Raw genomic sequence first — 27,549 nt, 5'->3', positions numbered from 1 at the left:
TAGCGTGAGGGGGCTGGCTGATTGTAAGTATTTGTGGAAAGCATAAATATTTGCATAGTGCTTGTAATTATTGTCAGACTGTGGTGTTCACCCGGTGAGGAGATGTAAATCTAGAGAGGGAGCTGGGGTGGCTATACTTGCTGCCTAACTTGTGAGAGCCTTTGGATGAGAGACTTGAAGCCAGAGCCTGCTGCAGCGTGACAAACTCCTGCCAGAGCAGCCTGGCTTTCGGATGCCATTGTGCTGGGCTCTTGGGGACCCTGGACTTGGAAGAATCACAGGACTTTGAAGGAGCTCTGTAGGTACTGACCTGGATTTTCAAGGCCTGCCTGCTGGTAGCAATCACAGACCTTGGGTTTTCTCTGTCCTGAAAACCACACAGCGCCTTCCTTCTGCAGAACCTGTCCTTTGGAGGAACTTTTGCTTCATGATAAGCTAAATCTGTAAAAGATTTATGACATTACTTGCTTTTTTCCACAGCCCGGTTTCTTAACATGGGAAGAATTTGTTACCAGCTTGCACTTCTGCATCGGTGGGTCCCGAGCCCCTGGGCAGACCCTCGCTGCGGTTGAAAGGCAGAGGCAAGGCAAGATGGGCCATGCCCATGGTAAAGCAGGCGGCATCAGAGGGACTGCGTAGTTTAGCTGCACGTTGACTGCAACCTTTTAACAGAGATCTCATTGTGTATGTGGGCTTTGAAATTTGTCACCCAAAGACAACATCTTTGAAACCTCTTGGGTCACTAGGTTGTGGCCAGCATCTTACTCTTTGGGACAGAGACTGTTCTCATTTATTTTTGAATAACACCTATTTCATTGCGGCCTACTCTGGAATGTAGTTAGTCATAACCAGAGTTTAAAAAAGGAAAAAAAAAAAACCAAAAAACAACAAAACCCAAAACCACCAAATTTGGGACTGTGGCTGAATAACCTAACCAACTTTCTATGGTTTCCATGGCTATTCAGAGTGCTTACAGGAGTGCATCTGAAAAAAGATGGAGACACTGGTATTTTTCATAAATATTGCCAATTTATAGGGTACGTGCTCAGTATTAGAAACTATCATTAAAGTCTCTCTAAGTAATGTGGAACAATGCATAAATAAGCTATATATTCTATTTAAGTATTTGTTACTTTAAATAGCAGCTCCAGGGACCCAGGACTGGAATAGCAGACCCATTGCTGGACATAGATGAGGTTTCACTGGCACAGCTCTCTAGCACCTGGCTTACGAAATTGTTGTTCCCCTTACAAATGCCAAAGCTGCATACATTTTTTACTTCTGTACTCTAGTTTTTAACGTTATGGTGAGTATGGCCAGCAGTTGAAGTTCATCGTGGATACTTTGGATCTGGGTGATACAGATTGAAAGGACTTTTGTTCTTAATCTTTTCTTTTTTTTTTTCCATAATTCTGCAATAGATGGATTATACTTGTATGTTTTTGTTTTGAAATGTTATTATTCCATTTGTATGCTGAATCAGTAACTTGCCATAGCTTCCTTATTTCTTGGACTTGTATTGATGCTGTAAAAGTTAACTTAATTTTACTACATATAAAAAATAAAATTTCCATTCAGCCACCACTGCCTTCTGTTTTGAAAGTATACTTGCACGATGTGCTTATGCACGTAGTATTTTTAATTTCCAGCCTTGGTGCCAACATGAGCCCATTCTGTTTATTCCCCACAGTCGGAGCTTTGTGTGTTTTGGGGAGGATTTCTGTTTTGCAGCAGCAGCAGTTTTAGCAGCTGCGTGCTTTGAGGCCCCCATCTCCTCTGGCATGCGATCCAGAAGTGAACAGAGAGAAGGGCAGCGTGAGAGCCGGGTTGGACTGACCTTATTTTATGTCTTCTGCAAACTGAAGAGCCGTTTTCGAGCGAGGCAAGGGCCCATCCGCTACCCCCTTTCTGCGGGGCTGAAGGCAGGAGGCCTGAGCTTGGGTGTTGCAGCAGATAGTCATGGCAAGGAAATGATAAGCTGGGAGTCTTTTCAGGACATTTCTTCAAAATGATTTGGGGCTCTTTGATCAAACAGTCTGGTTGTGAGACTCTGTAGAGTTATGTCAGATATGCGTGTCTGCAAGCACACACGTGAAGCCCGCTTCTCCGGGTCGGACAGTCATTGATGCTGGAGGAGGAAGTGTCCTGGGAGGAAAATAGCGCGTGGTGGTTTGGTGCCTGAAGGCACATACAAGCCAGTGAAGTTTGCCTGGACGACTCAAATGTGGCACTTGTGCATTTTGAATCCCTTGGCAAGGGCTAAGAAAAGCCATCCATCTTGTACAACTGTTTGCTAGAAAGCAGGGGGGTCCTCTGAACATCCCCGCGGCCCCTCCAAGGGCTGAGGAAACACCTGGGAAAAAGCAGCCTTGGTGTGCTCGAGTCCCTGGCACTGGCAGCGTACCACCCCTGTGCTACACGCTAGCCACAGGGAGCCCCTTGAAAATGGGAGTGCTGAGGGGTCAGGTTGCTTTGGGTCGGCAGCAGCGAGACCTGGAAAAGAGGTTCCTTGCTTCTGGCTGCCTGCTGATGTCCAAAAATCCCTCCTGTGGTCGCAGCTGCTGGGTTAAGCACAGGAGCTGTATGAAGTGGCTGCCTATCGCAAGGAACGGCCTGGCCAAGGACAGTGCTGCCTTATGTTTAAAAATAAGGCTTATATTTATATTTTTATATATGACTTTTCTAAAAGTAGAAGGCAGGGAAGGTGAATCCAGCTTCCTTGAAAGTTAATGATACTGTTGACAGCAAGGGAATAATGAGCATCAAGCTAGATCCCTTTCAGGATTTATTCAGTACCTTTTCCCCTGTTGAATAAGGCAATTATGTGCTTTTTGCTGTGCTTCTTGGTTTTTATCTTGGTGGACCCTCCGTTGCAGGGAGAAAAGAACTAAAATACACAAGGAATTCTGTCTCTAATAACGTTTAAACATTGGAGACAGTATCAGCTAAAGTTTGATTTGGTATTACTTTCCTTGCAGATGTGGATTTTTTTCCTTGCCATCTTGCACATGGAATCATCGGTTTCACCTTTGCAAAGTGTGTCTAAATAATGATGAAGTTGCATTTCTTCTCTTGCTTTCTTCAGTACAAGATGGTGTCATTGTATTTTGGGTCCTTCAAGCTCAGCTATCTTTTGCTTTGTTTGCAGTAAGCCAAGTATTTCCAGATTCTTTCTCTGCTGCCCAAAATACTTAGAACTGTTAAGGAATTTTTTTGTTTGTTGGTTTGACTTTGTTTGGGGTGTTTTGTAGCTGTTGTCTGTTTATAAAGCCTTCAGCACAACTATCCCAAAGTGTGGCTTAAACAGTTTTCCCTCCCCCCTTTAATTTGCTCAAAGTCTGCAGTAGCATAAAAAGTTCTGTAGCAAAAAAAAAAAGAAAAAATATTTTGCTCATCTTAGAAACAAAATAGTTTTGTCTGTATGTTAAAAGCCTGTGCCCTTCTTGTGCAGATTTGTTTTTTCACTACAGAGGGAGGGAGTGTATTGCAGGAAACAGAGCCTTACCATTGCAATGCCTGTTCTGCTGGGTGAAACATGTCAGGTCCACAAGCTGCACAGAGATAGCGAAGAGCAGGATTAAGAAATCGGGAGCAGTTCCTCCTCATCCTCTTCACTCTCATCCTTAGTGTGTGGGAAAGCTAGAAACTGATGTGCTTAAACTTAGTGACTTTTGATAAACAAGACAGTCTGCTTCCACTTAAATACTGCTCAGCTGGGAGGAGAGGACTTAAGAAATTCTGGAGTTTTACAGGAAGTTTCCCAGCTTTCCTGACTTTTGCAATAGAAACCTAAAGGCGGTGATGGAATGACTTGTGTTTTTTGTCTTACTTTCCAGTTGGCCTGCTGCTGCGGTACTGCTGCTTGTTCCTTGTGCTGCAAATGCTGCCCCAAGATAAAACAGTCAACCAGCACCCGCTTCATGTATGCGCTTTACTTCATCCTGGTGACTATCATCTGTTGTGTCATGATGTCAACAACAGTAGCTAACGAAATGAAAATGCACGTAAGTAAGAGAGTGGAATCCACTGCTGCCCCTGGAAGGAAATGGGGCTTCTTCCACAGCTCTTCATGTATAGGGGTGCTCTCTCAGAAGAGGTGGTCGATTCCCTCCACCCATCACACTTCCAAACCCAGACGGGATGATTTTCCGTGCTCAGCCTCTTCCTGTCAATTGCTCACCCGTTGAGTGTGTTTCACAACAGGAAGAGTCAAGGACTAGCAGCCTTCCTCCTCTTTCGTTGTGCGGAAACCCGCTGCAGTGAACCAATCCCAGGTTTGCTGCATGGGTAGTGTCACTAGAGGCTGTTAGGTAACATGTTATAGTAGAACAAATGGATTCAGTCTAACATTGAGTTCATCTCTGGCAACTTGCTTAGTAGCAGAAGCAGCAAATTAGAAAATAACTCTTCAGGTGTTGCATTTATAATTTTAATTCTGTGTTCTTGGTGCTGTGTGACAGACTACTGCAATGCACAGTGCTGCGGATCCTTTACAAGGGGTTTTCCTCAGTGTGCGTTGAGTCATCGTGTTCACATGGCCTCTAACCACAGCAGATATTGTTCATCTCTAATTGTCTTTTTAATTAAAAAGCTTCAAAAGCATGAAAGGAGCTGTGGCTAAAACTAGATTTTAAAACTCAAGTTTCTTTCAGAGTCTTAATATAACTTTCCTAAGCTAAATGCTCACCAGCCTGCTTGCGGTCACACACTAGACCTGTTGTACCACATCTTTGGTTTGGTTTCTTAAGCCACCCAAGTTGCTGCCAGTAGCACAAATCCTCTCTCTCGCCCTCTACAAACTACAAGAAGAGAAGTCTGTTTTTAAGTAGAGGGAACAATGGCTGGTTTGCTTAATTCTTATTAAGTTTCTGCACCAAACTCGGCATTGGGCCTGCTTCGAGGTTGTGAATGTGCTTGCCCTGGAGGTTCAGAAGGCTTCCTTCGCTGCGGGCATCTAGTTGTTTCGTGTTACCCTCCCAAGAGGGAGTGCGGGTGGGTGCACAGTTAAGGCTGTTTCCTTGTTTAACCAGTTTCTGGTCGAGTTGATGCCCTGCTTACCTTCTGCGCTTGACTTTCAGTTGTCTGTGAAACACTTGCCTCCGCAGCAGCCCAGATCCAGAAGCTTGTGGTAGCACCCTGTGCCTGTAACACAGATAAGCCAGCGGGCTTATGACAGGGCTAGTTTGAGGGTTTCTGTGCTCTGCTGCCAGTGACCTACCTTTCTTCCCATTGTACCCTCTTTGTATGTTCTGTCCTAATTTTCTTTCATTTAATAGTGCTTTGCTTGAGTTATCCTAGTGCCACCTTCTTACCCCCGGCCACGAGAAGTTGCTGACAGCCCTATAAGAGCACCCAGTACAGACGTGATCCTTGCCTGTGAGCTGCAACTTAAAAACTGTTCAACATGTGTGTCCTGAAATTGCTTGCCAGGAATTACTTTGACTTACTAGATGCTTAGCTTGGCAATAAAGTGGATAACCCACTTTAGTGTGGGAGACAAATTACGTGCTCATATCCAAATTTCATAAAGTCGTTTTCCATCAGTAGTGTGGTTTTAATGCAGCTTGTATCCCTAACAAAAAATACTCGCTCTTTATCCAACAGAAAAGTGATTCAAGAAGCCTTCAACAACATGCTTTTCAGTATTGCCAAATTTCTTTTCCAGTTCATAGTCTTGAAAGCTCAGTGTGGGAAGAAATGGCACAAAAAGTAGCTGTTAGTGTGAAGTGGAAAGATAATCACCCTCTTAATTTAGAGCATTTGATGTCTTTGAATGGGAAATGGACCATCTGAAAGTAGGCCTTCTTTATCTGCTCTCTATTTTAATATTTATGTTTGGGGCTGTTAAAAGTTCAAAGACTCCTGAAGCTAATTCAGCCCAGTTGTAATACAGTGCACCTTGAAAATATTTATTCAGACTAACCAGTCTCAGCTTCCCAATGATGAACTGTGTTTTGAAAGTGCTGGGCACTTACTGATTCCTTTGCTTTTGGCTGGACTGTGAAGCACTTCTAGCTCCTGAAGCCAGACTGTAAGCAAACACTTTGCATGATGCTTCTAGGACCTCACCCTCTCCTTCTTGAGAGGAGACAGAATTTTAATTAATTTTAATTAGAATTTTTAAATTTTTGTATTAAAATAAAAAATTAAAATTTAAAATTTTACTGCAATCCTTTATGGAACCATAATCTTGGTAGGGAACTGTGTGTCTGCTTTACCAGTTTAGAGACTGTAAGCAAACACTTTGCATGATGCTTCTAGGACCTCACCCTCTCCTTCTTGAGAGGAGACAGAATTTTAATTAATTTTAATTAGAATTTTTAAATTTTTGTATTAAAATAAAAAATTAAAATTTAAAATTTTACTGCAATCCTTTATGGAACCATAATCTTGGTAGGGAACTGTGTGTCTGCTTTACCAGTCTAGAGTTCAAATACTCATGCTGATGTTACGTGAAAGGAATCTCTCCCTTGTCAGTGAGAGGTTTTTTTGGTTGATTGGCTATAAATTCCCAAGTCTAAAGTAGTTCTATAAGTATTTATGGTAGCACTTGGTCCTTTGGCATTGTTTTGAGAGGAAGCAACTGCAAATGTACATCTCTTAAGGACACCTTAAACAGAGACTTCTAAAAAATGTTTGTTTTGCAGTATTTATCTACCCCCATGGTCATGCATTCTGTCTATTAAAACACATTTAGGACAGTTTTTCAGTTCCCAAGGTGCCAGACTCTGCAGGTGCCAGCCCAGAGCTGGGGACCTGCTCTGTACCCTGCAACATGGCTGGAAAAATAAGGCACCGTCCCAGGGAATTCAACTTCCACATCCTCACCAAAGTTGGCAGGTAGACGAAACCATGTGTCAGTGGAAGGACACGGTACCTGTGGAGTATTTGGTTATGCTTTCAAAACCTTGGTTCCTAATCTAACTAGCAGTATTTCGAGGACATCATATTTTGTGGTGAGCGTTAAGAATTGAACAGTGTCTTTTGAGGGGGAGTTTTTTCTCTGTTGTTTTCACTCGTCTTCCCCATCTCCTGAGCTGTTCATGCACCCATGGGACACCAAGGGAGAGAGGCCCAAAGGGTTAAACTCTGAAAAATGTGCAAAGAAACCAAGGCATTTGTGTTTCATCTCTGGGAAAGAAGCAAGAGGCAGTGGAGGGGTAGGGAAGGAGTGGATGGTTTTGACCAGGAAAATATTTTGAATAGTAGCGTGTAGAATAGATTTCAGAGGAGCAAGGTTGTGTATCAAGGCAAAAAATGGGGTAGAGCATCAATCAAGACATGAGAGCCTCAGTGTTGGGGACAGAAAGGCAGAAAAGACCCATATGCAGTTACACAAAATGGTTTAGAGACTTGACTCTGTTCCAAAATGAAGCAAAGCAGGACCCAACTTGAAGAAGTGCTTCTATGCCTTGATTATTTCTTTTTTCCAGTTACTCTGTTTTTTTGAAAAACAGGTACAGCTTTACTCAAAAATGTTCTGTTGAAGCAAAACCTTGCATTTAACAGGCTTTGAAAGGATAATTGGGACAAGAAAAGGGAGAGAATTGTTTTGGTCTGTCGAAATAGTGTTTTGATTTTTTTAATTAAATTTTAATGTTAAAGCTGTTTCAAAACTTGTGGTTTCACCCTGGAAATATCCATGTCCTACTTAAATAATGAAAGGAAAAATAAGAAAGATGTTTTCAGAAAAACAAACACCAGTAAAAACCAGTTCAGTTGTGTCAAAGTATTTCAGTTCTAGACGGTTACATGTTCTGGCAGAGCATGCTTTCAGGCTTGTTTCCCCAGCGAGGTTTATATCTTGGCCCTTAACTGCATTATAGTATGTTAAAACCCAAATTTGCTACCAAAAATGAGTTTTTTAAGTGCAGATGCCCATTGCCTATTTCTGATAAGAATTTAGCCATAGATGCAAGATGGCCTGAGTTTTGGTCTGATTGGTTTTTGTTTTTCTATTCCATTTCTCAGCTGCTCAAGACAGGCGGTTTTACCTGGGTTTTTTGCCCTTTTCTCCCCACCTACACAGATTTTCTTTTATGCTGCTTCTGTTTCCATAACAAAGTTTGTCTGACACATTCTCCCTCTGGATGAGGACATCCAGACGAAAGCAGTCTCCTTCGGGCTTTTCAGGCCCATTTCTACATGCGTCTTCCTTCCTATCCCCCCTCTGATGCTATTTCCTGTGCTCCTGCATTCACATGTTTGGGTGCAGACAGACCCAAGCTCAGAGGTGGCCAAGCCCTGGCCGGCTGGAGCCTGAACGCAGTGTGGCTGTGTTGGCTTGCTTCTTGCAGTGCATTTATTTCGGGCGCCAGCAGCTCACAGTGAGGGGAAAGCAAGTTCAGGGCGGTCTGTCCCTGTTTCTGCAGTTGTTGCTATCCTCTCAGAGGGTTTCACAGCACTCGGAAAATTGCCGACTTTGCTGTGATAACATCATTGCTTGCGCAGCAACCGAGGTGTTTACGTTATATGAGCGGATACCAAGTTTCTGCAGCAAGAATGCTTTGTCCCCTACTCAGAGGCCAAAGAATTTAGCTAATGTTGCTTTTAAAGGTATAAAAGTAGATATTTCACTATATCAAACTTGGCAAATAACTGATCTGTGACTTTAGGCAAAACTACCCAGCAAATAGAAAGCCTGGTAAATCACATGAGCTGGGCAGGCTGCTCAGCAGCTTAACATGTTTCAGAGATACAGAATTTAAAAAAAAAAAAAAATTTAGTCTTTTTTAACTTTCAGTAAAGAAGTCACATAAGCCTTGATAAATTGTTCCCAGCAGTAGACCATCCTCTCATGAAAACATGTCCTTTTCATTACATCAGCCCTTTTGTCCCCAGCATTGTGCTCCTGTTTATCATCTGTTGGGGTCCCCAAGAGTTTGGTTTTATTCTTGTTTTGTTCCTTCAGGATCACGGGTCTCCAAAAAGGGCGTTCAATCCCACAGGACTATTCCTGTGGCCATCACTTATTACTGCATAGTGTTGTGCACACTACATGGCAGCTGAGCTCTTTGTTGCTTGTGTAGGCATGAACTGAGCTATTGTTCTTGTGAATCCATCCGTTCTGTCTCAGCCAGATCTGTAAGGAAATTACTACTAAATGGAGAAAAGAACATATAGGGTCAAAAATCCCATCAAGATCTCTGTAAAAACCTACGCAATTAAAGAAGATGCCCATCTACAGTTACCCAGAGATTTGTTTTTAATTAGCTACTCAATTAGTCAAGTTCCATGGTATTTTTTTGTTTTGTTCTATAAGTCTCATAAGCAAAATGCTGCTTGGTTTCTAGTACAGAAATCTGTCTCCTTGGTCAGTACTATTGTCTATATCAGATACCTAACTTTCTCAGAAATATTGTTAGTTCAATGTTATGCATCTTTTTAATCTCTGCTGACTGATGGTTATTATAAGTAAAGAACTGGAAAGCATTAATCGATAGCCAAGTTGCTTTCCCTGGCATTGCTGTGGCCCCTTGGCTTGCCCTGGCATCACAGTGGCGTTGATAGGTCTCTCAATTATTCCAGTAAATCTATTTGTTCATTTTGAATGCTGGCACGTTTGCCCAGTATGATGTTTCATTGACTTTCAAGACCTGGGAAAGGCATCGCTAATGCTCCAGACAATTTCTCAGGAGCTCTCTAAACTCTTGGATGCAAGTTAGCTACAGCTCTTTGTTTACTGTGCAGTGGCTACTCATCTCTGAGTTACTTCTGAAAGAGCATCTCAGAGTGGGCCAGCTTGAATCTGTTCTTGTAACGCCATGCTGCTGCCATGAGACCTGCTTTTCATCTCCTCTGCTGGTTCTAGCCCACCTAGGATCAGCTCGGTACTGTAGTTAGATTTGCTACCCTTAGCACAGCAACTCAGTGTTACTGTGAGCTGCTAAAATATTTGTTCTTTTTGGGAAACTGCTAGGAGGGTTGTCAAGCTCCTGACTGGTTTGGGTTGCTGGCGTGCGATGGGAAGTTGCATACCCTGCTGAGGGAAGCAGGCTCTCAGAGCCTGGTGGCTGGAAGCCGGCAGTTTATGTGTTTCCTGCATCTCGGATGGCTTTCTACCCAGCTGGGAATGCTGCCTGATCGCTTGCTCTCAGGTCCTACTTGTTCTTTCCCTGTCGTGGTTTTGTGTACTGACCTGCCTGCTGAAGGACGGAGAGACTCCTATCTTCGCTAGTTTCTTGAAAATGTTCAAGGATGGTGTTGCCCACAATCTCTGTATATTTTTCCTAAGCAAAATCTGGCCTGGCTGAATGCTTTCTGAAGTCAGATTCCCGTCTCCTTTGCCCGAGTTACTTATTTGTGCATGTTGTGTCCTAGCACACATTGTCTTCTGTCTGTTCCAGTTACCTGTGCAGGTAGCAGTGATCAGCTCCAGGGGGTTTGGTGTGTTGCTCGACTGGTCTCACCAGCCTTGGCTGAGGGCTGTGAGCGTACAGAGAGGCCCTTCTTTCTTTGAAATGGAATGGCGGTTTTCTAATTAAATGCCTGTATTTCTGCGCAGCTGAATGGCTCCCTGGCTGCGAGGGGGGGTGTCTGCACAGAGGCACCCCACAGGAGTGGGTCCTGGCCACACAGACCTGCTTTTTTGAACACCCAGCATCATGTCCGCCTGGTGAAACTGAAGCCAAAATGTGCAGCTGTTTGCTTTCCCCTCATGGCAAGAGCAAGGCCTCAAAAGCAAATATTTAATGAGTCAAGAGAAAGGTGGAATTTTCCTGCCTTTCTGTTAATTTAAAACAAAATCAGGGCAACTGGCACAACTTCATTTCAGAGGCTGTGATGGAGGGGAGGGGACTTGCTGCCCCTGTGCTGCTTGGGTGTGTTTCGGTCTACGTTTCCATCAAGGGCAGCACGAGCCAGAGCTTCCTGCCCTGCAGCCCTATTCATGCCCCTTCGGCTGGTAAAACCCCGGTATGGTTCATGTAAGCTGGATTACTGAAGCAATCAAAGTCTTTTGCTGTAAAGTACAGGAAGAATGGAGAGGGTCCCTGGGGTGAGGGGATAAGCCATAAGGGGCAGGCATGGTTTAAGCCAACAGAGCTGAAGGAAAGGTAGGTGGACTTGTACCGCAGAGCATCTGGAAGGAGTTGAGAGTTGAGGCTCTGGAAGACACCAGTCCCTTGTGTTTTACATTTCTTTATGTCCCTTGAACCCTTAAATCCAGGCTGAGGGGTATCAAGACTGAAAGGTGTTAAATGAAGCCAGTGAAAAGTCGGTGGTGCATAGACACAGACATGCGTAGTTACAAGGAGCCCTGTGTCCTATCTAACAGCTTGTAACGTGTTGTGCTTTTCAGATTCCCTTCTACAAGGAGATGTGCAAGGGTATTCAGGCGGGTGAGATGTGCGAGAAGTTGGTGGGATACTCTGCGGTGTATAAAGTCTGTTTTGGAATGGCCTGTTTCTTCTTTTTGTTCTTCTTGTTCACCATCAAAATTAACAGCAGCAAAAGCTGCCGAGCATACATTCATAATGGGTGAGTATTTGTTTGATTGCTTAATTTCCACTTCTCTTTACAGGTTCATGCTGCCTACCTTCCAACTGGGTGTAGTACTAGGGGAAAAAAAAAAAACCAAACTCCAAAGCAAATAATGCAGTCAAGTCAAAACTAACTGAAATGGCAATCAGTCATCAAAGGTTGTTTTTTCTCTTGTTGGGCTTTAAATAGTGATTTCTCATGGTACTTGAGTTTAAGACCTATTCCTATTATAACCATTTTTTTTTTTTTCCCTCATCTTCTCTTGTCCAGATTCTGGCTCGTTAAACTTATACTTCTGGCAGCAATGTGCTCAGGAGCCTTCTTCATTCCTGATCAGGACACTTTCCTCAATGGTACGTCCTTCTTGTTTTGTTATGCTGCTTCGTTCTGTACTACCTTGTGAGTGGTTATAAATCCTAAAGTTCTGATCAACGTGAATATTGCCATATTTCTTCAAGTAAAGCCAGTATAGTCCAGGTGCTAAAGGAATATTTGGAGCTGTTTGGGGGGAATTCTGCGTGCGCAGAGTACATGGTCTTTGTGTGAATGTGCACACTCTGCACATCCTGCTAAACTGTCCGCCAGTCAGCCCCTGTATTTGAGATACACAAACGGTTTGGGTATTGTGTGGTTTTGTTTTCCCTTTTTTTTTTTTTTTTCCCCCTCCATCAAGAAACTTAGACTGTCGTCTTTTTTTTTTTTTGAGCATTCTCCCAGTTTGCTTATTTTTTCTTTAAAAAAAAAAGAAAAAAAGCTCTTGCCATGCTTTCCATGCATAGCAGTTTGTTAATCATGGAGGAGGAGTATTACATGGAAGCACTAGGTTTGTGTGGGCTGTAGTGTTAAATCCACACTGGCCATGCTAACCTTATCTGTGATGGATCCATAAAACAACCCTCAGTGTCCTGCCTGTGGCAGTGGGAGATCCTGAGAGCCTGGGTATTTATTTACTCACTCCCTTGGTGGTCTGCTTTTTCCTAATCTGCCTCTCCCAAACACACATGCACACCTTGTTCCCTGCCTATTTTTATATACTTTTTTACATGCTAGCTTCTTCCAGTTTTTGTTTGTTTGAAGAACAGCATGCTTATCAAGTGCGTACAGTAAGTTTAGCAAAACCAGACAAATGGCATTTTTGCTTGCTTTCAAATAATGAGCTTATGGTACAGTAAAAAAAAAAAAAAAATCTCTACGTCATCTGCTAAGGGTAGTGTGCCCTGACTGTTCTGTTCTTCCACTTCACTTATACAAGCTTTTTTCAAAAGGAAAACACAATGGTAGGATATGGCTGAATGCTAATGCACTTCCTTGGTCATCTTCACTGAAATGCTGCACACCTGGAGTCATTTATAGGCTATGCACTGCACAGCAGCACAAGCTGCATATGCAACTAAACATTTAAATAGGTATCTGTATTTCCTCAGAGACTTCTGATGTTGCACACAAGAGATCTGTTGTCCGAAGTGTCCAAACAGCTACCAAATACAGTATATGTAGGTCAATGGTTAAGTAGTCAAACAACCTGTCTTAAAACTAGTCAGTAAATACCAAGTGTTCCCGTCTCTTTGGGAGTGGCTCGGGACAGCAATTTGTAAGTAGATAAGCCCCACCTTTCTTTTTCTGTGGTATTGGAATCTGGAAGGGAAGAAATTGCCCTTTTTAGTACTGGATTCCAGTACCTTGCAATTTCAGGGTTTAGATTCCTGTGAAATGCCTTCACACCACCTCCCTCCCGCCAGTCACAAATAAAGGTTTCAGTATTTTCTGTCTGAATATAGAAACTCGTAGTCTCCACAAACATTCTCTAGGTTAGGGAAACTCAGTAAATGCCCTAACAGGCTTATTTTGAAAGTGTAGCAGGTTTCAAGCTGAATTCATCGGGGAGCTAATCTTGAGTTAGCTGAGCTGGCCTTTCAACTGAAGTCTCTCATCTCCTGCTACATCTGTGGGCTTGAGATATTCAAACTGTGTAATGGCTTCACTGCATAGACAATAATTCCATTTTATCTCAAGGGAAAGGCGACTGCAGTTTGACCTATTTTCTGCCTCTCTGCCTTGCAGCCTGGCGCTACGTAGGAGCAACAGGAGGTTTCCTTTTCATTGCCATTCAGCTCATCCTGCTTGTTGAGTTCGCACACAAATGGAATAAAAATTGGTATGCGTTGGGCAAGTAGTTATGTGTATAAAATTCTGGTGGACTCCTGAACAATACATTTCTCGTAACAAGGAATTTAAAAGTAGCATGGATGTAATTTCTGAAAGAAGACACTTTAATGTCAATATTTTGAGCTGTTCATCTTTGCTTCATCCGCTTTCTCCTTCCCCAGCAGAGATGTTTCCTCCTTATTCACTTCTACTCTGCTGATTTATTCTTAACCTGAATTGCTGAGCTTCCAATAAGTAGTAGTGTGTTGGGATGCAAAACCCTCTTACTTTAAGTTGTTGTATATTTTATATGAAAATATACCTGCTAAGAAACAGAGTGGTGGAGGAGAATAAAACTAGATTTGCAAAATATAACAGTGAAACTGTGTGCAGTGATGTAAACTGGTAAATCCTGCTTTTTTGTGTCAGCTTAATGCACATCAATTTTTTTTTTTCTCGACATGAGAACTGCTACTTTCTCTTCAACTTCTTTGCTTCATCTAAATATGCAAGATTCCATTATCAACCCACATATACCCCATTTTGGCACTGACTTCATTTCTGGTTTAAGCATATTTGCTATTACCTTCCTAGCCCTTAGCCTCTCATCAATTTAAAATATTTAAATTGTCCTCCCACATATATGCACTAACTCCTGCCTCCACCTCCACCCACTCTCTCTCTCTTTTCCTCTACAACCTTTGCAGTCCTCTCTTGTTCTAGTTAGCATACTGACTGCTAAGAAAGCAAACCTTTGGGCTTTGTTAGGTACCTGTTTTCAGGGAGAATGAGGTGAGATCTCCTTATACCACAGGTATTTTTGCTGCTAATTACTGTAGCTGCTTTTCTGTGGATGAAAGATTTCCAGCAGCAGCATTTAACTGTAACTCTCTACATTAGATATTCTTTTAAAATAAGCCACATTTCACGAAACAACAACAACAAAACCTCAAAAAACCTTTCATGCACCAAAAAGCCCTTTGTCCCAAAACAACTTTTTTAGTTGCTACTCCTAAAAGAACCCAGTGATCTTTACAAGAGGTGTTTGGAAGGTGAAGAAGGGAAACAAGATGGACCACGCTTTAGGTGAGGGAGACTGGTGGGATAGACCCAAATGGAGAGGAGGCTTTTTGAGCGAAAGGGTAGTAAAACTGTCTGCAACGGGCAGAAGAGAGGCTGTGCCAAGCAATATGCCTTTGCTGTCCTTGGGTGAAGAGCATTGCTCTCTAGCTGAGCCTGGGGCACTCCTGAGTTCCCTCTGAGAAAATCCCTGAAGTACTGAGCTGAGATGCGCTGATGGGCTGATCCCAGAGGTTGGGAGTTCTCGGAGTCACACTGGGCTATAATTACAGAAACAGCTGGGCATGATAATACCGAAGGTAAACACTAACACTAAGGAATGTTTCCCTCTGTTTCATCAGAGGAACCTTGCAAGTTCCTGTGTTGGTGTAGTGACGTACACATGCTTCAGGAAAGTAAGCACTGTCTTTTGTGGTTTAGGATATGAACTATTCAGCTATTAGAATTTTATTTTTTGGGGAAGGGAAGACAATGTGCTTGTCTCTCTCTCCCCAGGACTGCAGGTGCAAACCACAAGCAGATGTGGAATGGTTTGCTTGCCCTGGTCACTCTCACCTTGTACTCTGTTGCTGCGGCAGCCCTGGTCCTCATGGCTCTTTTCTACACGCGCTCAGAGGGCTGCATGTACAACAAGATCCTCATCGGTGTTAACGGTGGCCTGTGCCTCTTTGTGTCACTGGTGGCCATATCGCCCTGTGTCCAGAATCGTGAGTCCACTGACCTCTTCTCCTCCTGGGTTTCTGGTGCTGCCACAGTTGTGTGCCTGGAGGCATGAGCCGTGTTCCTAGGTGGAAAGTCTCATGATAGCTCAGAGCTGGTGCTGCTCTTGCCCCTGTCCCTTTATCTGCACTGTGAAGTGCTGTTGCTGGTTATCAGCTCAGCTGTTAAAATGTCTCACACTTCTGTAGTTTTGAGTGTGCCACCAGGCAGTCATACTGTAAAGAAGGCTCACGTGCTGATGGCCGGTAATGTGTTGTAGAGCTCACACAACTCTTGCAGTGGTAGCAGTTGAGGTTAATAGGTGTCAAACTCATTCACCACTGTTTTACCGTTTACTTTTGACTGCGTGTGATTTACCATCTGTAAAGTTTGGGTCTGGAGAAGTTGACAGCAGTATTTCATGCTTCGGTATATTTTATGTGTGCTGTTAGTATCTTGCATACATTGAACCTGGAAATAGTAATTTGAGTAACTCCAACACAGATTTTACGGGCAAATAAAACTATCATGGCAGCTTGTCAATAGCTTTTGGAAAGCTGGTGCTTTTGGCGAGAGCAGAGGGGTGATTCTTTACTTACGTAGGAATCTTTAATGCCATTCTAAAACAGCCAGCAGAACTAAAGGACACTCTTTTCTCTTTATGTGCCAGTGGCAATGTATGTAAACTGCCTCAAAGACTTATGAACTGCTTTAAGTAAAACATAAAAGATACTCTTCTCTTCTGAAAGATACTAGTGTGCTGTTCTTTAAAGAATATGAATTTCTTTTTCAGTTTGTTAAAATGTCTGCAAAAATCACTTATTTTCCTCTTTCTTGTAAAGGCCAGCCCCATTCTGGTTTGCTGCAGTCAGGAGTTATCAGCTGCTACGTTATGTACCTCACTTTCTCAGCACTATCCAGCAAGCCACCAGAAACTAGTAAGTTACCTAAGGCTTTATTTAAATTCTTTTAGACATGCCATGTATTAAAAGCAAGAATTTAGCAAACCTGAATTAACAAATTCAGGGATATAGGAGTGCTGGGTTGGGTCTGTTCTGGCCTATGCAGAAGAAACTGCAAATATAAAAATAAATCTGTGCAGCGGAGAGACCATGCAATTGGCAGTCTCCATGCTTTGGTCTAGGGGAGCTTAACTTACTTTGGGTGAGCTGCATCTGTTGCACCAGAGCAATTCCAGCCTGTTTCCTATGGACAAATTTCCCAGTCTTGTAGCCTGTCCCTTATGTGGCAAGTGTATGTTCTTGTATGACAGGACATGACTAAATATGTAACGTGATGGGAAGGGAGTTGGGACAAATGGCTCTTGGATGCCTCTGGAAGAAGCTGGGTGGTCAGCTCCATCCAAAAGTTAGTAGGTGCTGGCCATCAGAGCCGATACTCAAATAACCTCTTTTCTGCTAGAATTGGTATGCTAGACAGCCTTAGCTCTGGACCTCTTATTGAGCAAAAAATTGATTAACACTTGTCTTCCATTTTGAGAGGAAACATTCTGAGGAAGGACTTGGAGTTACGTTGCAGTTGTTTGACATGATGCTGTTCTTCAGCAGAGTTCCTGTACTCTACTTGCCTTCTAACCATTGGCATTGCAAGCCAGGAGTACGGAACTCTCTAGAGTTTTAAGTTCTTTATGCTACAAAAACACAGCAAGACTTTACAAGCACAACTCAAACAGTTTCCTTTTCCCAGGTAACCATCAGATTCACCTGTTTGGACAGGGAGCATTCTTTTCACTTACAGAAGACTTTTCTGGTTCAAATTAGTAATGCTAAACCCCCATTCTTTATTATTGCTGAACTTTCAGTGTTGAATAGTTGAAACAACAGTAACTAGAGGAAAATAAGTCCGTTGGCAAGAAGGAGAAGTTTTTACAGACACCTCCCAAGAAGAAGGGGGAGAGATGAGGAGAAGACTCTCTCTCTGTCACACTTGTGTAGGCACAGGCACAAGCACACAAATGTATTCTAGAGCTAAGAAGGAAAAACAGTATTCAGGTGGAAGATTTACTTATGGAGCTTAAGCAGTGTTTTTGAATTAATATAGAAGTTAATTTAGAAGCAGCTGAATTACTCATAAGACTTGACACAGTGTAAAAAAATAAAAAAAGGGAGGGAAGTGATGTATGGTATTAAAGCATTGGTCTCGTGTTATTTCATGCTTGTGACAGTCAAAGCCTTCAGCAGTTAAGTGAATGCTCTGATTCTTCTTGTATGTATTGCAACTGTAGCTATTGCATTTGTCAGAGTATGCATCAAGCACACTCTCTCAGACCTCTTGAATCAGATGTTCCTCTTTGTCTTCCCAGGCCAGAGAACTCTCTTGGTTGTCATCTGCTCTCAGAGATGCTCCTTTCTCCCCTGTCTGTGATAAGGACTCTCGTACTGGCCCGTGCAGCTTTTACAGTGGCACGTGCTGGAGAATGTATGGGGTGCTGTCACTTACTAGGTCCCATGCCCTGTCACTCAAATTTGCCATGAACTTACCTAATGTTGACTCATTCCTCAAAGAGGGACTTTCAAATCGGCCATCTTGCAAATCGGCCACCTTGCAAACCAGGCTTGAAGAAAATGCAAGCTACAGGTATTTATTTGCAACACCCAAAAAGCAGAGTTGCAAATGTCATTAGAAGGAATGGGCAAACAAAAGGTAACGTCTGTTGAACCTGTGCTTATCATAGTGTGCCTTAGCTTTTTGGTGCCAGACTTGGCTAAAAGGCCTGCCAAACAGTGGACCTGCCTTGCCGCAGATGTGTCCCTGATGGACGCGGGTGAGGGATTCTGCATGTCTCTGGCCAAGGTGTTCAGCCTCAAGTTGCACCACGGGAGGTTTAGATTGGACGTGAGGAAAAATTTCTTTACCGAGCGGGTTGTCAAGCATTGGAACAGGCTGCCCAGGAAAGAGGTTGAGTCACCATCCCTGAAGTTATTTAAAACACATGTAGACGTGGTGCTCAAGGACATGGTTTAGTGGTGGACTTGGCAGTGTTAAGTAAACGTTAGACTGGATGATCTTAAGGGTCTTTTCCAGCCTAAATGATTCTATGATTCTGTAAAGGCTTGTCATCCCTTCTTTTGCTCCCACCTTCGCACTGTCCCTGCTGTGTGCTGATAAAACTGTTTGTGCAGCCCTGCAGGGCCACACAAAGTCCTCCCCCACCAGGTCAGGGGACTGACTAAGTTTATTTTTAACCTGGGTGTAGCCTTTGCTACATTTTGCCCTCTGCCCCTACAAACAGTTGTGCTGTCCCAATGGGAATGCAGAGTGGCTGCTGGAAGTAGAGAGATAGGAACACAGTTTGCCTTAAACAGCATTGGCTCAAAAAGCTCTTAATTTGAGATAAGGTGCAGCTGTAATCTCTTGCTTTGGAGTGATGCTACAGGCTACTGCTCTGCTTTGCTTTGACCCCAAGCAGACACTAAAAAGCCAGATGCATCTTGGAATATTGAAGACTGAATTGGTTTCATTTCAGGGACCTAAAAGTAGTATTTGCTTAGATGGTAAGATAAAATCTTGCCTTTAACTGGTGCATCTCCTTTTCTTTGGTCTTCTGTATATCAGTCTGAGAACAAGGCAGCTACACACTACCTTTTCTCACTGAGTATGAATTTCATAGTTGTCCTCAAGGCACCCCTGCTGTCAAAGAAATTTATGGTCTCAGGTCTGTACTATCTCGGTGTTACATGGCTCTGTAGTCTTGGGTGAAGTGTTGGTAAACTTCCAACTTCTTAGTTCACCAGATAGCCTTTTTCCTTGTTTGTCTGCCCTGGTCAAACAAGAAATTTTAGTACCGTACGAAGTTGCATTTTTGTTTTGCCCAAAACACAGAATCTGCCAGGTCAGATTTACAGAACTTTTTTCTGTATGATCTTTTTTAAAAAGATAGATAGAAACCACTGAAATGTGCCTACCCAGTGTCTGAAGTAATAAAAATACTTCGCTGAAAACCTTCAGTCTGAAGAAATGCAGTGAAATGAGCTTTGCTAACTGTTCTCTTTGTTTCTTTTGTTTTGTGAAGTCCTGGACGAAAACAATCAGAACATCACAATCTGTGTACCTGAATTTAGCCAAGGCCTGCACAGAGATGAAAACCTGGTTACTGGCCTGGGTACTACCATTTTGTTTGGCTGCATTTTATATTCTTGGTAAGTCTGGGTGTTTGCAGTTACCTCACTGTAAATGCAACGTTGTGGTCCAACTAGTGAAGGCTTATAGCAGACATCATGCAGACAAAGTAATGGGGAGCAGTAGAATAGAACTGAGTTGGAAGGTTCATATTCTCCTTAGTTTCAGAATGGTTAGATGTTTTAGCCAAAAGTGTTCATCAAGATAATTAACTTTTGAAACAAATATATTTCATTAAAACCAAACAGAACAATTTACATCTAGAGGTGGAGGGGAAAAATTTCCAGCTGTCCATGATCCCAAACAGTCTCAGAGTGCTTTGATTCTGTATTTACTCTTTCTGTAAGAAAAACTCTATGCAGTTATGTCTATCTAAAAAAGCTATCTGAAATTTCTGTAGCCTCCTGCCAGAGACTATGACTGTTCTTTGAGGGTCTTAACAAAACTGTTTGGGAGGGTTTAGGGCTTCCTTTGAACAACTGACGAGCACAACACTGCCATCAGGATTTGCCAGCAGTCTCCTTCTGTGAAAAAATGTGTTTGTGCCCATATGTTTGTGATACTCACCTTGTATTATTGCAGCTCACATCAATAAATTAAGTCATGCTCTGGGACGGGGCAGGGGGCGAGTTGCTGATGATTGAAAGGTGATGTATCACTTGTTTTGGCTGTGCAGGTTGCCAGGAGACAGCACTGCCTGTCTGCTGCAAGTTTTTGAGCAGGTTCTGCTTCTGAATCAGTCCACTTCAAAATTCACATACTGAAAGTCCTTTGTAATTTTAAAGTGAAAATGAGAGACTTTCTGAAGAGGTAGCACAGCTACTCTTCTGCTATCATATATGCATATGTGTTCCATTTAATTCTTATCTCAAATATATGGGTATCATGGATCTAGTTCACTTTAGAAAAGTATTTCCAGTGCCTGAGGAAGGTGTTTCGGGAATGCAGACAATCTTCACATAGCCTGCAGGGGAAGTGCACCATGTAGCTGGGGAGATAAGAAGGCCTTCAAGGTGAATGTTTTGCAGTACTGCTTACTAGGGCTCAGTGCGTACAGCAAAGCATTAACACACGTCTCCCTGTGGGTAATGGGAAGTTTGCATTACACATCCTGAAAGGGAAAGACTGGGCAAGAACTGTTTCTAATCAGAAGAAACTAGAAAGGATTCCCCCCCAGACAACTACAGTCATGCAAGAAAGTGATTTCCAGCAACTGGTACACTGACAATAATGGTTGGTAATTTACTTTTGAAAACTGCCAGTGACCTGTTACTTCCCTGGCAAAGCTTTTACAGAAATGCTGAGCCAAAGTGATGGCTGTGAAGTTAATATAAAAGCATTGGTTGTGCACAGCAGGGGAGATCTATTCTAAATTGCAAATTGGAGCGCTTAGTTGTTTGCTGCTGTCTGGTGATGAATTCACCACCTTTCAGGAGTGACCTATTTTTAAGCTCATGATTCAGCCTGATTGGCCAGTGGCTAGCTGTCAGGCTGGTTTATACTTGTACAGAACAAACTTTTCACATGCTTAGTGCTTAATGCTATATCCAAGCAAATGCTTAGCTTAGACATGGGAGTAGGCTATTTATGTTTGCTGTGGTGTTGAAAAATCACCCTGTTGGGCTTATGCTGAGGGTTTTGACACTATATTCTTTTGCTCCTAGTTTGACCTCAACAACACGTGCAAGCTCAGAGGCACTGAGGGGAATATATGCAACACCTGAAACTGAAGTGAGTTCTTACTTCCTCCCACAGGATTTCTATACAAATTTCTTCATGTGCTTTTCTTGCTGCTGTTTTCATGGCTAAGTAGTCTGTAATTAGGTGAAAACAAAAGCTTGTTCGTAGCATGCATGCTGTGTGCCTCTGGGTATGGGCTTGTCAGAACACTTGTCCACATTGGCCCTTCTGCAGCTCTTGCTGGTCCCATGGAGGTGCCTTTATGTTATGAAATAATTTGCTGCTCTTGCAGTTTATTTAACATCCTGGAGACTTCCTGTAAATCCTGTTGTGCTCCACACAAGCTCATGTCCTCTCATTTAAAGGAAAAGTCCACTGGGAAGTGATCAGAAAAAGAAGTGGAGGCGTTCTTGAATGTTTTCAGTCCTGGTTGCCTTTGTTCTCGTAGGAACTAACTATGATCCCAAGTTCCTATCTCTTATTTTTATTTCCACACATAAGTACTTCCTTTCTTTTTGCCTATAATTTCGTCTCGGATTGTATTTCTTGTCCCTGTTTCATCAGTACAGGTTTCTTCATTCCACCTGCCTACTTCTTTGGCTTTCTTATCCTGGGAACACCCAGAAACGCTGAGAAATGAGTGGGTTTTTTGCTAAGTAACAATTACTCCTTACTTAGGCTTGCTAATTTCACTCTTCAAATGGATGGGGGGGGGTGGCGTGTGTCCGGAGGATGAATCTCCATCCCTAGCTCTCTCTACGTTGGTGTTACTTGCATCTGCAGTTTTAACTTCTATTTTTCAAGTTTTTAATCAGAGTGTTTGTGAGAATCCAAAAATGCAGAAGTATCTGCTGAGGCACTTGGTGTTTGCAGTAGCTGGGCATGGGGAAGCAAAACGCATTTCACTGTGGGAGCGTGGCTCCTCGCCCCAGCCCTCACAGGTGGGCAGCCTGCCAGCAGGCTCAGCATCAAGCATGGTCCGGCCCGCCTCAGGCAGATCCGGGCAGGACCCGCACCTCCCCGCCCTGTGCTGAGGAGGGGCCGGCCGGGGCCGGGAGGGGGGGACCGGAGAGAAAACAGCTGCCCTTCACGCCCACCCACCTTCCTCTGCCAGCATTACGCCATAGGAGGTCTCATCCAAAGGGCTTGGGGCTGCGGTGCACCCTGCGGCAGAGGCAGCGGGCAGGCTAGGGGCAGCTGGCACAGCATGGACGCTGGATGCGGCCCCCTCACTGGGACGGTCCTGCGCATCTGCCGCAGTGCTTGCAGACGGGATTATTTCCAGACCGTTTGGTTTTAAAGAGCAGTACAAGAGCTGCTGAACGTAAATATAAAGAAATGACTGGTGAAGAGCAACTAATTGCACTCTGCGTGCCTTCCCTGGGGCAAAGGGCCTTTGTCTCCTGGCCAGGAGCGTGAACGTAGCTCTGCAGTTGCTTGTGGTGTACAGAGGGTCTGTTGGCATCTGTGCTGAAGACAACTGAGCATTACGAGAGGCTAGTGGTATGTGTGCCAGCGTTGCTGATTTCATCACTCTGTGTGTGCAAGGACTTAATAGCAACTGATTAAAAAGTTTGAGGGAACCCAGCACTTGCTTCAGAATGTGAGTGCGGCCCAAGGGGAGCTCAGGCTGGCGCTGTAGGTGATACTTGGCTCAGCAGTAGAAAGAGATACGGAATAAGGGTTTTATTTAAACTCTCAGCCAGCCTTTTAAAAAAGAATGAGCTTTTTGGCTTTTCATGAGTTTATGAACCCCGTGAGTACATGTAATCATGGATATGCAGGGTAAAAACTGCCATTTGATGTTTCTGTTGGACACTTTACCTTAAAGGCTTACTATCTGATTTTTGGGGGTGTTAGGAAAACTTGCAACTGGCCCATGCCGACTGAGGAAGGAGGCCAGAACGCAAAGTATAGAATTACAAGTGTAAGTATTTATTCATGCACGTGAGGTGTCCCAGCCAAACTGGGGCACCCTGAATGTGGTTTTACACAGGGTCCTTATACCCTTCAAGCATTCAAGTATAGCATGATTTGACTAATTACTAACACCCACACCACCAATTACTAGTCATAGTAAAACTCTGCAAAGCAACTATATTTCTGCAGCGTTCTTGCCGCTTGTCCATTGATCCAGACGTCCCTGGAGTCAGTCGTGTGATAGTTACTTACCTATGATGCTGGGAGGGTTTCAAAGATATGTTAGAGGGACTAGAATGCTGGCATTATCTTGGTTATCCAGGGGTATCTTTTATCCTTCATGGACAGCTCTAAGCTTCCAAGAAGCAAAGTCCTTAGTTCCAGGGCCAGACCGTCCTTTAGTTTGTTTTACTTAAGCATGAACAGTACCAAAGTCTCCAGTGAAACTCCACTACCTCATTACATTGCAGTGTATACTGTGAACTAATATATATTAACAAAGTTAATACATTTTCATACTATAAAGACTGATTGATACAATAGTTAGGGAAGGGAATTTTCCTAACAGGGTTCATTGTCTTCATGAGATCATAACCAAAATATATCCCAGAGTAGGATTTTATCAGAACAAACACTGTTGGTGATGCAGTACAGAAAGTGCTGACTTGTACTGTGGTCTGGTGCAGAAAATGCACTTACTTACATATTTATTGGATGGTCAGCACCCTTTTCCTGTTTACCACTCAACAAAAGAAATGTCAATTTCAGCTTTCCTTTTTCCATCAGTTAAAGAAAAAAAAAGAAAATCTTCATTTAAAGAAAGCAGTAAAACCAGCTTTCTGCTTTTACTCATTCTGCTTGTACTCATTCTGGCTCCATTTCAGCAAAATCTTGCAAAGGTAAGTACATTTCTGACTTACACTTGTGCAGTTGTGATTTCCAACCCATGCAGTGGGGTTTTAAAAGTTCCTTATACTGTCATTTCAGTAGAGAAATTTTTTATTTAAAAAGCACTTTGATGGAAGTCTGAAGAGGTAAGTCCCCTCTGAACTACTAATGTGCAACTGCTTTACTGTAGCTTTTCCACCATTTTGTCATAATTATTTGCACCAGTGTTTGACCTTGAGTTATGTAAAAAGGGTAGAGTAATTCTTAAAGAATGGTTAATTTGCTCCAAATCTTACTGAGTAGGTTTTTCCGAAGCTTAGAAACTGCTGTTATGAACCACTTGGCAAATCCTAATTTGCATTATGTGCTGGTTGGAAATACAAACCAGACTTTTCTAAATTAGTGTCTATAACGTAGACATAACAGACCTTCCTTCACCAACTGTTCTGCTTCTTTGCTGTAGCACAGACTCTTACCCTTCCTGTTGTCTGTTCCACAGGTAGCTCGTTGCTGCTTTTGCTGCATGCCTGACGGAGATGGTAATTACATTTTCACTGCACAATTTACGTCACTTGCGTCTTTCAGACCAAAGCCGAGAGAGTAAGGTCACAGCTGCAGATGGAGAGCTGCTTGTATCCTCGTTCTGTAGCATATCAAACTGAAGCAGCTGAAGTGCTCAAAGCTAGGCTAGGGAAGGAAACAAGAGATCTAACAATACCATTTTAAAACAACAGGCTAGTTAATAATTCCTTACAGGACATTCCATTACTGCAACATACACAGAGTAATCTCGGCTCTTTGCATGCTTGTGGGTGTGACTGACTGCTGGATTTTTGGCTCAGCAGCTCTACAGGGACTGCAGTTCAGGAGTGAGTTAGGAAGGGAGTGTCCTGTTTGCAGACCTGGTACAGTCAGGGTTATCAGCTTGGACTTGCCGGAAGAATAGCACACAGGTAGAGCAATTCATATGGCCCAAATGCTCAAAAACTAGCCAGTAGGCCAGGAAGCTCATACAAGGCAGGATTTCAGTGGCAGTCCAATTTCTTTTACTAAAGGCTTAGACCCATGCCCTGAGGGCAAGGAAATGTTCAAGTGTGGCTCTGTATCACTCTTTCCTAAATCACATCATAGATGTATTTTTTATGCTGAGGGTGGTGAAACACTGGCAGAGGTTGCCCAGAGAGGTGGGGGATGCCCCATCCCTGGGAAGGTTCAAGGTCAAGCTGGACGGGGCTCTGAGCAACCTGATCTAGTTGAAGACGTCCCTGCCCACGGCAGGGGGGTTGGACTAGATGACCTTTAAAGGTCCCTTCCAACCCAAACTATTCTGTGATTCTGTGATTCTGTGTTTTGCTGTGTTCTTCGTTAAGTCAGCTGCTGTTTTCAGTCCTCATTAAATTTGCAAAAGCTTTCTTGTTTCCTTCTCTTACAGCTGATGCTGAAGAGCACATTGAGAAAAGGGGAGGCCAGACTGTGATTTACGATGAAAAGAAAGGCACGGTGTACAGTTATGCTTACTTCCACTTTGTTTTCTTCTTGGCTTCGCTCTACGTGATGATGACAGTAACTCATTGGTTCCAGTAAGTGTATTTCTTTAAAGCTGAGTAATTAATGTCTCTCTGCATTGAGAGGGGAGATGTGAATGGGAATTTCTGCCCTTAGTGTGTCTCCTCTCCTCAAATAAGAAGCTGGAAGAGATGTTGCAAGTCTTTCCCAAGCGATTCTTGAGCAAGACCTTGCTCTGTAAAGGGCTGCTTTCCCCTGCTTTGTGTCTGGGTTAACCTAGTGGAAGTCTGTGACCCACTTGGAAAAACAGAGGATACTGCAGTCTGAGATACGAATAGTGAGTTTATTGCTTCCTTTTTTTTTTTTTTTTTAACAGTTATGAAAGTGCTCAGATTGAAAAATTCTTCACTGGAACCTGGTCCATCTTCTGGATTAAGATGGTCTCCTGTTGGGTTTGTGTCTGTCTGTACTTATGGACTCTTATTGCTCCACTCTGTTGCCCAACCAGAGAGTTCTCAGTGTGAACACTCAGAAGGTCCTTTTGTGTCTTTCTCTTCTCTTCCCACCCCTCCACCCCCCACCCCCATTACAAATAAAATACAACAGTCATTTTGTAATGAGGAAACACCTATTGCCCACTCATCGTAATGTACCAGTTAGTAGCTTTTTAGTCAGACTAAACAAATCATTGAAGACTTTTTTACCTTTTTTAATTGTCATGAACAAGCATTGCCCAAGGGAACAAATCTGTTCCAAACCATTGTAACACTGATGTGTGGAGTGTAGGAAACACAGTTGTTGCATAAACTGGAATAAGTGAAATGCTTTACAAATAACTGACAATCTTCCTCTGGCTTCATTGGCAAGAAAAGAAAAAATAATGGTGCAGATGTATCTTCTTCCTTCCTGTGAACGTTGGATATCTTCTAGCAAATATGCATTCCTTTTTATACTCTTAACTGTGTCTTTTACAGTTTGCAGTGATGATTTGGACTGCTGTTTTGTACAGCATGTAATTCTTGTAAGTAGTATCCAGATAATTTTTTCCAAAAACATAACTAAATACTTCTGTAGAAATAGAGAATATGTAAGAATTTGACTGCCAAAGCATCTACTAAAAATTGTTTATCTAAATATTAAATATATTAAGTTATTGTATACCTAGATTGAGAAAGGAATGTACCAATGATAATAGAGTATTTATTCTATTATAATTTTAAAAGGCACCTGAATATTTTATGCAATTCAGATTTGGTCCAGTTGTTAATAGAAGGGGATTTTTACACACAAATTCTTAAACTCTGAATTTTGTCCGACTTTGTTTTGCCAGCTCACTTAAACTGTAAGTTGTGTGTACTGCACGGGGATTTAAGATACAGTACATTCTTTATTCAGAATGTTTGCTGTTGAGAAAATACTAATTACAGGAGCACTGCCAGTTGCTGTTAAATTTAAAAGTGGAGTGCTCATTTACTTTTCTACCCTGCTGTTTCAACTTGTGTCTAAAGATCTCCCAGGATCTTCAGTTCTGTTTCCATTACTAATTTTATAGTATTTTAAATGCATTGATGGTCAGAAAAGGAGTATAGTGCATTATCTTCCTTTTCTGCCTGTGTGTTGGTTGGAAAGTATTCTTTCTAACTGCTATATTTTTATACTCGTGTGTTGATGTTGGTTGGGGTGGGACTTAGCCAACCAAGCCATTAATGGAGACTAAACTTCTTTTGGAGAACTCCTATTCTAAGCAGTGGGGTAAGCAGTCAGAAAAAGAAAACCAGAAGACACAAATGTAACAGCAGCTGCCTTAGTACAAATGGCTGACTTGACAATATTAAACCCTACCATGTCACTTTTATTTGCTTTAAGCAGATGATTTGGTGGTAGAACAACAGCTCAGATGCCCTAAATGCTAAATAAGGTTGAACCCACTATAGTTACCTACATTCCGGTGGGATGAATTTGACTTATGCTAGTCCCAGAGGTTTTGTCCTCTCTCTCTCTCCCCCCCCC

General features: G+C 42.7%; 1 protein-coding gene across 2 annotated transcripts; it reads left to right on the top strand.

The window, feature by feature from the left end:
• On the top strand, nucleotides 1-27,543 carry SERINC5 (serine incorporator 5). 2 transcript variants are annotated; one of them, XM_019470263.1, is made up of 12 exons: nucleotides 1-23; nucleotides 3,837-4,004; nucleotides 11,300-11,478; nucleotides 11,752-11,834; nucleotides 13,543-13,636; nucleotides 15,202-15,413; nucleotides 16,248-16,343; nucleotides 19,439-19,565; nucleotides 21,210-21,276; nucleotides 24,533-24,572; nucleotides 25,466-25,613; nucleotides 25,916-27,543. In XM_019470263.1, the coding sequence occupies exons 2-12, from the start codon at nucleotides 3,921-3,923 to the stop codon at nucleotides 26,061-26,063; spliced, it is 1,278 nt and encodes a 425-aa protein (XP_019325808.1). In that variant the 5' UTR covers nucleotides 1-23; nucleotides 3,837-3,920; the 3' UTR covers nucleotides 26,064-27,543. The 2 variants fall into 2 exon arrangements, with proteins under 2 accessions (XP_019325808.1, XP_009270736.1); XM_009272461.2 differs by lacking the exon at nucleotides 1-23 and having other exon boundaries at nucleotides 3,807-4,004.
• Nucleotides 27,544-27,549: the final 6 nt, after the last annotated feature.

This window comes from Aptenodytes forsteri, unplaced genomic scaffold, assembly GCF_000699145.1.
Source record: "Aptenodytes forsteri isolate BGI_AS27 unplaced genomic scaffold, ASM69914v1 Scaffold92, whole genome shotgun sequence".
Classification (NCBI taxonomy): Eukaryota; Metazoa; Chordata; class Aves; order Sphenisciformes; family Spheniscidae; genus Aptenodytes; species Aptenodytes forsteri.
Note: the sequence above shows the minus strand (reverse complement) of the source record. Positions and strands in the feature narration are given on the sequence as shown.